At 36.8% G+C, this 11,738-nt stretch overlaps 2 protein-coding genes across 4 annotated transcripts in view; one reads left to right on the top strand and one right to left on the bottom strand.

The window, feature by feature from the left end:
* Positions 1–2,914: 2,914 nt before the first annotated feature.
* LOC113647200 lies at positions 2,915–8,450 on the bottom strand. Of its 3 annotated transcripts, XR_007139471.1 has the most exons (7): positions 7,738–7,796; positions 7,039–7,091; positions 6,197–6,526; positions 5,248–5,469; positions 3,841–3,971; positions 3,514–3,616; positions 2,915–3,433 (listed from the first exon to the last, which is right to left on the bottom strand). XR_007139471.1 is itself a non-coding variant. In XM_027153828.2 (6 exons), the coding sequence occupies exons 2-6, from the start codon at positions 7,085–7,087 to the stop codon at positions 3,367–3,369; spliced, it is 771 nt and encodes a 256-aa protein (XP_027009629.1). In that variant the 5' UTR covers positions 7,088–7,091; positions 8,344–8,450; the 3' UTR covers positions 2,915–3,366. The 3 variants fall into 3 exon arrangements, 2 of the variants coding, with proteins under 2 accessions (XP_027009629.1, XP_047664424.1); XM_027153828.2 differs by lacking the exons at positions 3,841–3,971; positions 7,738–7,796 and adding an exon at positions 8,344–8,450; XM_047808468.1 differs by lacking the exon at positions 3,841–3,971 and having other exon boundaries at positions 7,738–7,772.
* si:dkeyp-97a10.3 overlaps positions 8,377–11,738 on the top strand; it is a 22,570-nt gene continuing 19,208 nt past the window's right edge. Inside the window, exon 1 of the mRNA XM_027153825.2 lies at positions 8,377–8,467. Coding sequence (XP_027009626.2) covers position 8,467 — 1 coding nt within the window. The 5' untranslated portion in view covers positions 8,377–8,466. The remainder of the gene's footprint in view (positions 8,468–11,738) is intronic.

Raw genomic sequence — 11,738 nt, 5'->3', positions numbered from 1 at the left:
AATTTATGTTGCTGGGAATAATGCCCTGAAGGTCCAGCACCAAGATCTCGCGTTGTCATCGCCACGGTCTGGGCCCGATTCCCAGGCATGGAGAGGGAGCCTGAAGAGGGAGGGTTGCATCAGGAAGGTCATCTGTGCCAAATGAACTATTTAGCAACCTACACTGCAGCTGAAAGAACAACATTTAGCTGTGCGTAAGCATCCACCTAATCTGCATTAAACTCAACTTGTGACATTTGCACTTGTGACACAAGCAACTACGATACGAGAGCAAAGAAAACTGAAGCGTGATTGAATAGAAAAGTACATTGCGAGAAAAAAAATTGCAGAAAGTGCAAGCATCTGAGAAAAGTAAGGAAATAAATTTGGGTGTGATTTCCTTTTTTTTTTTTTTTTTTAACAACCATGATATTTATCTGTGAAAAAAATGTACACAGGGGTTTACCACAGGGGTTGCAAGCCAGTACCTTCTGTGTCGGTCAGCCCAGATAAATAAAAAGAGTTGCTTCAGGAAGAGCATCCGGTGTAATTTAAACCTGAGTCATCAGTGTGAATTAAATATGAAAATTCCAAGAAAAGGACTGGGTCAACAACCACCTCACATGCACTGTTGACCTATAGGGTGTTGACAATAGAAACTATTGGTCGAGGAAGGAGAGAAAAGAGAAGGGTTTCTAGACAGAGAGAGAAGAGGAAAGGCAGGAGTATAGGTCTGAGAATAGGGACTATTAACATTGGTACAATGACAGAGAAAGGTAGAGACCTGGCAGAAATGATGGAGATAAGGAGGGTAAATATACAGTGTGTGCAGGAGACCAGGTGGAAGGGATAAATGGGGTAGTGGTGATCCTGAAGGATGAGTGATGAATTGTTTTATGGTGATGAATGTTTTAGAGGTGAAAAGAATGTCAGACAGGATAATCAGTCTGAAGTTAGAAACTTAAGGGTGATGTCATCAGTGAATGTCATCAGTGGTGACGTTACAGCAAGAAGTGAAAGATTCTGGAGTGAGTTGGATGAGGCGATAGAGAGTATTCAGGAAAGAGTTCAGCAGACTTTAACAGGCATGTTGGTGAGGGAAACGGAGGTGATCAGCAGTTAAGGTGTTAAGGAAAGGACAGATGGTGGTGGACTTTGCTGAGCCGATGGAAATGGCTGTAGTTAACACTTATTTTTTAGAAGAGAGAGGAACATAGTGTTATATTCAGTATGAGTGGAGGTAGGTGTACACAGGTAGACAACATTCTATGTAGACGAGGCAATCTGAGAGGGATTAGTGACTGCAGAGTGGTGGTGAGAGAGAGTGTAGCCTAGACAGCATTGAATGGTGATGTGTAAGATGTCTCTGGTGGTCAGGAAGAAAAGGAGAGTAAATATAGTATAGAAGACGAAGTGGTAGAACTTGAAAAAGAATGAATGTTGTGAGGAATTCAGACAGAATCTGAGACAGACATCAGGTGTGTCATCTGGAAGAGGAAAAGAAGATAAGTCAACATAGTTGTGGAACGAGGAAGTACAAGACAGCGTTCAGAGGAAGAGGTTAGATAAATAGAGGTGGGATGTCATCAGCTCCTCAAAATACTCATCTGCACACTCCCCTCACCTGTCAGCACTTTTCTATCTCTATCTTTAATCACCCTTTTCGACTGAGATGGAAAAGTCCTGACAGGTGAGTGGAGTGGGCAGCGAAGAAGGAAGGAGTATTTTGAGGAGATTATGAATAAGAAAAATGTAATAAGGCTGTTGGTTCAGCTGACATTCCTGTGAAGGTGTGGAAGTGTCTGGGAGAAACAGCAGTGGAGTTTTTATCTAGATTGTTCAACATGAATTTAGGGAATGAGAAGATGCCCGAGGAATGCAGGAGAAGTGTTCTAGTACTGTGGTAGAGAGTGTAAGTGTTAGAAGACTGTAGTAGTGGAGAAAAGACATGAGGCAGAGATGGAGGTAGCAGAGATGAGGATGTTGAGGTTCTCTTTAGGAGTGACGAGGATGGACAGGATTAGGAACGAACACATCGGAGGGACAGCTCAGGTTGGCTGTTTTGGGGACAAGGTCAGAGAGGCTAGATTGAGACGGTTTGGATGGTTTGTAAAGAGAAATGATGGTTATGTTGGTAAAAGGATGTTGACATTGTTAAGTGGAAACAGATGGTCCGCTGTGGCCCCTAACAGAAGAAAAACCGAAAGTACTTATCTGAAAAACATTCCACAGAGTTAACTGTATAAAAACATTTAGAATACACCATTAAATAACCATTTAAAATACACCATTAAATCGTATCATTACATAGGCACTTTGGAACTTTTAATTGAAAAAAAAAAGGATTTATTTAATTTCATTTAAATAGGACACAACTTTGAGGTAAGAAACAGCTTTGGTGCATAAAGGAAAAGACAAATCATCATTGACTCATACACATGGCATTTTTATTGCCATTAGAAGTTAAAAGTATTCCATTGGAAATAGTAAACATTTCCATTTAAGATCTATATCTTTATATTGAATCATTAATAAGATTTCCTGGCTGCTGGAGGTGAGTGGACATAAGGGTCAGTGTTACTTTTGGAAGCAAGTAGACAGAAAGCTAGGGTGCCAAAACATTTGGAGGTATAGTAAGTGGAGACGAGCATGTGATGTCATCCGCATACTCTTGAGGAAGTTCCCACATTGGGCTGAATGTTTTGATATGTCACATGTCCATGTTGTGCTAATTATTTTTTTCATGTGACGTCACGTGACGTGACCAGAAGACACGTGAGGCAGTTCTCCTCATTGTGGTGAGTGTTTTGATATGCCACGTGTCCATGTTGTAGTTTTTTGCATCAAAACCAACATAATAAAAGATTACTGGGAAAAAGGCACTTAGGGAAGATGGAGGAATAGAAACTGTTTTACAAATACAAGTTCAAAGTGCTCAATCAAAATTTCTTCATTTATTAAAAAATTAATTCTATCTCTGACATTGTAAAGTGCTAAAAAAACATTCTAGTGCTCAAAACTAGAATAAAGTGTACTGCACTTTATTTTCCTTTTCCTTTTCCAGCACAAGCTTGGTGTCTGCTTTTTTCTTTACTCCTTTGTCCTGTAGATAAGCCGGAAATAATTTGAAAGGTGTTCCATTAAAACACACATAGTAAACACACACACACACACACACACACACACACACACACACACACACACACACACACACACACACACACACAATATAACAATATATATTACATTTCTACACGGTAAATAAATATAACTTACATATATCCATTTCTCAATAAATAGATACATTGACATGAAAAAAAAAGAACTTAGTGATCTTATGCAGTGTTTGTATTTGTAGTATTTGTAGTGGGGTTCTTTCAGATGAGGTCACAGTGTCTGATCTCTTCTTGCACTTTCAGTGGGAGTGCTCTTCTTACTCATATATACCCAGTACCTATAAAACATTTGTCTTTCAGAAAAGAGCTTTTTACTTAAATGTAAAAATAGGTGGATCAAATGTTCCTGTGAGCTTACCCGATCATAAGGACCAAAATAATGGTTTCTATGACGAGACAGATGATCAGTGCAGTACAGGAACCTCTCTGGCATGAGTCTAGTGCTGTTTGTGCACTGGGTTCTAGAGAATAAAACAGTGATTAACATGATTTAATCAAGTGAGTTACATAATTTTAGCATCATTTACAATCCTATGAAACTAATCCAATTAGCTTTCTAGTTCGACTCCACTTTTAAGCCCTTAAACCTCTTTAGCTACTTCAGTGATTGTTGCTTACCCAATGTACAGAATGATAATCACTAACTACCAAACTAACTAATTATTTATCTGCTACTTTTAATTACCTTTTTATTCGCAACCTAGATGTTCGTGTTAAGATACCTCATTTCCTAGAAAGCACTGTGTTGCAATCGTTTACTGTAATGTTAGTTGCTCAGCGTTATACTACGGTTTGCTAGTGCCAATTTTCGAAAGTCTGCAAAACAAAATCACATATTTATATGAATGTCCCTGGGTTTTTCATAGGACATCATATACACACACTATATGGGTTAAAAATATATTTGACAAATAAAAAACATCACTGATGTGGCAACGTGTCCAGCAACGAGATATAAGAAGTAAAAAGAAGTAAGATTGTTATGTGGTCTATCGTTCCTGATTAACTTACACAACAAAGCAACAGTCTTAAAGCGTACAATGTCCTTGTGTTATAATCTCCCACGAGTTGCTGGAGAATCTGGTTACAGATTAGCATTTTAAAGATTAAAATCTCTTTTTAGCATGCTCGTCATTTTGCAAAACAATTTCTAGTTCAATGTCATTATTAGTTCATCACACTAGTGCTTGTAATTCCTTGAATTCCCTGCTCTGGTCTTGATCCACTTATATGGAGATTTAAAAACATGTCAGTGGAGAGATAAGGACGTCTAATCTCTGTTAAGGTGAGGCAGTGTGCCAAAGATCTATGCAGGACAGCCTGTGATGCAGGCAGTGTTTGTATTGTAAACGCTCTTCAGCCTCAGTTCAGCTTCAGCCCTAATGTTAAATAATATAAACATAAGAAAATATGCTTAAGCCTAATATGCTAATAGAAGTGTTTGGAGGATTAGCAGGATATTAATGTCAAAAAAGTGATCATTGTGGCACCTCTCCAAAGACATTGTATTATTCATTATATTGACTTGTATTTGTGGGTTATTTTGGACTTTTAGGGACCAAAACAGTTACAGTCTGTATTTCCAGCAAGCCAGTCATCAAATAAAGCTCAGCAGTGCCTTCTGAGCTAATTTAGTAATCTGGGTGAAACTAAATCACTGACGCTTACTTACAGTATGCACTTTGGTCTTACAGTGTTACAGCACACTTGTAAATGTGGTTGCATGTGACTTTTGCACTATAACTGAAAAACTAGATTAAGAAACCTACATGAATTAAATGAATTCATATAAAGACAATCTAAGAAATGAGGAATTACTATCTAATGCCTCTATATAATGAAACCTACTCTGTCTAATAGCGTTAATCGAACACCACACCAATTGTTTAGAATCTACTTAATTACGCTTGCAATTTTTGCAAAGAAAAAATTGTAATTGAGCACAGTACATGCTCAGACAGACTCTGTAATCATGCTTGAGCCATCTAGCTTAAATAATTAGATTTAATTGAACTAAAACCACAGACATAGAAGTAATTACTCAAATTCAAAACCTGAATAAAGGGGGTGGGATTGTTTCCTCAGAATATACCTCTGTACAATTCCGCTTGGCTTGTCCCGTGACTGCTGTCAGTGATGCATGTGTAGTTTTGGCCTAGTGTTTTCGAACGTAGCACGCTGCCATCTTCAGATGTCTCATTCTTATTGGTGATGCTAACCCCATCCACTATCCATAAAAAGCTAGGACTGTCCCATTGTGCTCCCTCAGTCGAGACACTACATTGCATGGAAAGAGAAGCTTTTGGAGGATTTGCTGTGTGCATGGAGAAAAAGAACAATTAAGAAGTATTAAGGAGAACGTACAGTAATGGAGTGGCATGTAATGTGTGGCATTACAGTACAGTATGTAGCCTCTGTTTTTTGAGGAGTTTCTCATTTTATAACAAAATAGCAAACCTTCACTCGTGACCACACTGACCGAAGGAGTGCGGTTGGGGGATTTTACATAATGCAAATGAGGTGTGCTTTCACAAAGTCAGACATACATTAAGAGCCATGACACCATGCTAGCTCTATGAAAGAGCTAGCATGGCTAGTATGAGCTTTAGCTTTTTTCTATAAAAAAAAATAGCTAGATATCATTCAAAGATTAATGACGATGATATAAAGATCCATTTCTTTTGGTATTCATATCAGATTACTTGTCAGAAAATATATTAAAGTGGATTATTTTGAATGTTTGTGAATCAACCGGCAGGAAAAGTTTAAGAAGTGAGGCTGATTTCTTTCAATCTTTCCCAGACTGGGAACTGTGACTTGTATCCTATAAGTGACAGCCATTTCAACTGAGAAACCCGTCTTAGATTTGATCTGTCATTTATTCTGATATTTTTTTCCAGACACATCTATGACTCAGTGAGTCTCAGTGAACACTATTGCTGGAAAGGTTTCCAGGTGTAATTGCTCAGTTGTTATACAGTACTGGAGTTAATCATTATTAAAATCATCAGCAGCCATCGCAGGATAAAATAATCACTTACTTATTTCCAGCACTTGACGAGCAGCAGACACTTGGTCTCCGTTTGATGTCGTGACTGTAACCTTGTAGAGTCCAATATCGTTTTTTACAACTCCTTTAATCCTCAACAGTGCTCCATTCTTCTCCACTGATGTTCTGTTGTTGTATGTTTTATCTCCATCTGCAACTCTGACCTCCCCTTCGCTGTTCTTATGCTCCCACGTACGCAGTGATATCCTTTCATTTTGTTTTAGTTGAAACTGTGCTTCCAATACCAGAGTTCGGCCCAGTGCTACATATAAAGGGTCCTTATTAGGGAACTCTATAGCTATACCCACACACATGCGCAAGACTAGAAAAGAAGAACAAACAGGATAAGTATTATGGTAGCAGTTTTGATCTACATGTAAAAAAAACAACACTCAGACTCAGAGGAGGTGGTAAAAGCAAAGAAGTAAAAATGGTGTTTATTTTGCTGCAGCAAAAAGGCATCTTCCATACAGTGTAGAGTGCCACGTCGATACAGTGAAGAGGCAAAATTTAGACATTCGGCTCTCCCTTTTTTACCCTAGGCGTGTACCCACACGCCCCTAAAGTTCCTATCCTTTTAATACAATATAAATATTTATAGCAGGGACATTTATGGCAGGAAAATTGGCCTCCTGTTCTCTCTCTCCCTAGTCTAACACACTGAATTTACTATGAAAGCATATATGAACACTCACGACTTACACCACACTATTCAATTATGGTTTTGTGTCGTAACCTCGCATACAGCATGCCTCCAGACAATAATAGACTTGTGTAAGTATATAATTAGCAGGTCATTGAATTGTATTTTTCTTAGTAAGCACAGTCACTTACTTCCCAAAGAAAACAAGCACAAGGTCTGCCAGAACTGGACAATGTCCATCGTCCTGTTGAATTGAAAAGAATGTAAATAGAAGGTTATATCAGTGCAATTGTAAGTGCTGAAGTAACAAAAAGTGTGCATATACAGTATACACATATTTATATATAAAAAGAGAAGTTGGATCATTTTTTTCTACTCAATGCTTATTTTTTTCACCTCCAAACACTCTACTAAAACCAAATTAATTAACTTAATTGAACTTAACACTCTCCAAGGTGGAGATAAAAACGTATTAATAAAGCTGGTGCTTTATTTATAAAAAAAAAATTGCACTATAATCTATAACTAAAATAAGAAATGCTGATAGGAACTGCCTTTCCACGAATCAAGAAGGATCCAGATTAAAAATATCACACTCTCACACACATTTCCACACCCAAACACATGTGACTGGTACAAACCTCCAGAGCATGAAATGACTTAATGACTGTGGACTTTGCATGTTCTCCCCGTGCCTCGGGGATAATATTCATTATAATGTTTTATTCTGGTGGAGCCAGTTACAGGTTGAATAATAATTGCTAGCATTCTGCATGTTAGTGTTAACTATAATCAGTTTCTGTTTAGCTGACAAAGTTATACAGGTCTCACATTCTTTTTATTCATTAGCATCTCTAAAAATAAACCAGAACGAACAAACATACACTTACATACGCACTCATCCGTATATGTCAAGCAGGCCACTGCTGCTTGGCCAATCAACCTTATTCTGATATACACACAAACACACACACACACACACACACACACACACACACACACACACACACACACACACACACACACACACACACAAACCGAAACTTTTGGATCAAGGTCTTGTAATTTAAAGCCTCAGCCTTGAGATGTCAATGAGCTATTTCAAGTTTAATTAAAGCTTCCTGGTAAGGTCTATGCTGAGAGGGACAACTGAGCCTTTTTTTGTAAGCTACCTTACTCTGGTTATAAATAATATATGACTCTACATGAAAATGTAATACACTGGGAAAACACAAATGATTAGCATCAGATAAATATATCAACATAAATTGAATTCTCTATTCCCATGTATATATATATATATAGACGTCTGAACTGGTCCCCATAAGAAGGCAGTTCATTTAACGCGTAAACTAATGTCCAGAGCTAAAATGGGCTTTAAATCGCTTTCACTATTAAGTCAGAAAAACAGGACCTATGATCAGCCTGAGATCAGATAATATCACCTTTTACATACACGTTTACAACACATTATATTAAAAGTCTGGTTTACTTACCGAGTGCAGCGAAGAGCGTTAACAAGTGCGTCGGAAAGCCTTAACCATGGTGAATGTTGCGGTTGCTATTGGCAGTTCACTGCATGAGGCAGGAGGCGGGATCTCAGCCACCCTAAAACCATAAGTATATTTTTTACTTTCATAAATAATCAATAAAAATGACGTTAAAATGCAGGACATGTCGTCGATGGGAAAGAAAATTATTCATCAGTTTGATCCAAGAGCGATTTTTTTTTTACGCGCGGGTGTTGTAGTCTTTCAAAAGTGCGTCTTCAGCTGTCTGCTTTATATAAAAAGCACAGGTACGCGCAGCGTTTCTTCCTTTACCAATTTAAGGCAGTTTTTCCTTGCCACTGCTGCCTGAGTCACCTCAGACTTGCTCATAGGGGAATAAATACATACACATTGTGAACTATATACAACTAATAATAACCTAGAATTTTTATTCTGTAAATTCTTATTTCTTTTATTATTCACTATTTCCTTTATCATTAATTATGTTTACCTTCTGCTCTATGTTTATGTTCTGTAAAGCTGCTTTGAGACAATGTCTATTGTAAAAAGCGCTATACAAATAAACTTGAATTGAATTGAATTGAATTGAGAGCTGGAGGCGTTTATCTTTAACGTTAATCGGCGGAAAGCCGCAAAGACGGCAACCAAAAGCGGTGAAATTTCACTATTTTTATTACCAGAGTTGTTAGCACAAACAACATATTAATGCAAACAATCCATTCAATACTAAATAAAAATAACATTTATTGATTTGGTCTTGGTCTTGTGAATATTTGTTTATTAATAACGTCAAACTGCATAATTGAACACACTGTTAGTGGAAAATGCACACATATACATGTTCGTAAATCCCGGGGGGACGACGGAGAGGACATCCCCCACCCATCCGAGTATTGTCCCCCCAAAAAAGTTATCTAAATAATATCACACACTCTATTGTGAAAAATATATGTATGTATACCTAAATAATTGTGTAAGTAGAAAAAAAAAACACGCAAAAACTGCATTTAGAAACAGTTGAGTCCCCCCTCCCCTTCCTCATAGTGGTTTGACCCACTGCCTGCTTTCCCAGTACATCTCACCTATTCTGTCTGCACACACGAGTCAGGTGTGTGGCTGCAGCTCAGTTAATGTTCAACTCCATTAAGTAGTAGGGGGTTTTATTCACTTTAAATAAAGCGATTCTCTTTAATGTAGATGATGCAGACTCATTCATAAATTAGTTGCGGCAAAAATGAAGATTACCGATGTAATTTTCCATGAATCTCCTATATTAGTGATTAAAATATTACTTCTCTAGTTAACGTTAGCTTGTTTACAATAGTTTGTTGCATAGTGCACTGTAACTAACACGCCAAAGCCGGTTCCCATGCATTGTTTTATTTGGGACGACTTGGCATAATGTTAACTTAACACAGCCACAATTAGCATATTGTTTAGCTGTGCATTTACTAAATGAGCACTGTGCTACGTCCGAACTGACCTCACTGTGTTTTTTTGAATAATCAATTTCTGTTATTAAGTGTCTTAATTAATTTGAAATAAAAATGTATACCTTTTTTAATTCCCCGTTTTTATTGTTGTGATTATTATTTTTTTTAATGATAGTTCTCTTATTATTTAAAAATAATTCCTATTCAAAGTATATCTATCATATCTAGCGATATTATTGTGCCGGGAATCACAATTTAATCCATTATAAAATGGGAATTTAAAAATGTTAGTTGATAAAACTCACTCATATCACTTCAGCATGACGTATTCTATGCTCATATTAAAGATCAGAAAATTTTAATATATTTTTTGTACATTTTAGCATGGATTAATATTGCCCCCTGTCACAAATATTTTGACAGATGCAGTGAATTTTAAGAGCAAATTTCCACAGTAAAATTGCTTGATCCTTATAGTGTCCATAGAATAGATCATTATGAAATGATCTTGCTTTGACCGAAAAACAATTTAAAGTGTCCATTTTTATTTAGCTAATTTTTTTTGAATAGTAGCTATTCAAACTGTCTATGAATAGCTACTGTATCACTTCATAACCATGCAGTAAAATTGTTTGCTGTTTATTGTGAGCATAGAGTAGATCATTATGAAGTGATCTGAGTGGGATTTATTAACGAACACTTTTAAATTTCCATTTTATAATGGATTAAATTGTGTCTCCTGAAAAACTTATATTGCCAGATTATGGTAAATTTGAATGGGAATTATTATTATTATTATTATTATTATTATTATTATTAAAAAAATCCACAGTAAAATTGGCTCTTTATTTTCTTTATACAATAGGTTATCAACTAACAATTAGGTCTGTATATTATATTATGGATGTAAAAATGTTTTACTATTTCTTAATGTACCCCATTTTTTTTGTAATGATAAAATGATAAAAATGTAAGCTTTCATTCTCACAAATACTGTGAATTGTTTTGTATTCGTTTTGTCGCACTTTGACCTACAGTATGCAGTAGGATCTCACTACTACAGTACGAATGTTGTTCTACTGTATGTATATAGTCTTGGTTGATGGTCAGAATAGAAGAATCTCCCATCTCTTCTTGCTGTTTGCCTTCAGAATGTTTAATTGATGACTGCAAAAGAGAACAGATTCCATTGTTCAGATGGCAGGGGTGTGTGCCCTGCGATGGGTTAGCACTCCTGCCTTGATGCCCGATGATGCCTGAGATAGGCACAGGCTCCCCGTGACCCGAGGTATAAGTTCGGATAAGCAGTAGAAAATGAGTGAGTGAGTGTGAGATGGCAAAGGTCCTTCATTGTGTTTCTGCCATTTGTCCAGCCTACTAGACATGGACTGTAAATCAGGGAGCTCACGGTGGATGGTACTATTAGTTAATACAGTATATCCAATCCTGTTCCGATTAATTAGTATTTTGATTATTACTTTATTTCACTGGTCACAGACACAATCAGGAAGAAGTAGTAGTGGACTATGCATAATGTGAGATTGCTAAATTTGAACCCATGCTATGTTGTAGTAATATTTTCTGCCAAGGAAGCTCTCAGGGTTTTTATATCAAAAGTAGACTTTATTAAGAATCAGTGAAGCTGAGCTGATCCGTGGAACAACTGCTGAACTTGTGGAACAACAACTGAACTTACTGAGTTTATTTGGAGAAATGTCCAGTTCCTTTCAGCTGTCCCCTAAGACTTGAGTTATTTACACACACCCATCTTATCACACACACCCCATTCTATTTATATGGATAATAGTAGAGTAATTGAAACACAACATGCATGAATATCACATACTAATTACTTTTAATTATTATGATTAAACCTTACGAACCTACGCTTTTTGTTCTCTAAAATATTTTATAGTTATAGTCAGTTTCTGTAAAAAAAACAAAACT

This window comes from Tachysurus fulvidraco, chromosome 25, assembly GCF_022655615.1.
Source record: "Tachysurus fulvidraco isolate hzauxx_2018 chromosome 25, HZAU_PFXX_2.0, whole genome shotgun sequence".
In the NCBI taxonomy this organism is placed as follows: Eukaryota; Metazoa; Chordata; class Actinopteri; order Siluriformes; family Bagridae; genus Tachysurus; species Tachysurus fulvidraco.
Note: the sequence above shows the minus strand (reverse complement) of the source record. Positions and strands in the feature narration are given on the sequence as shown.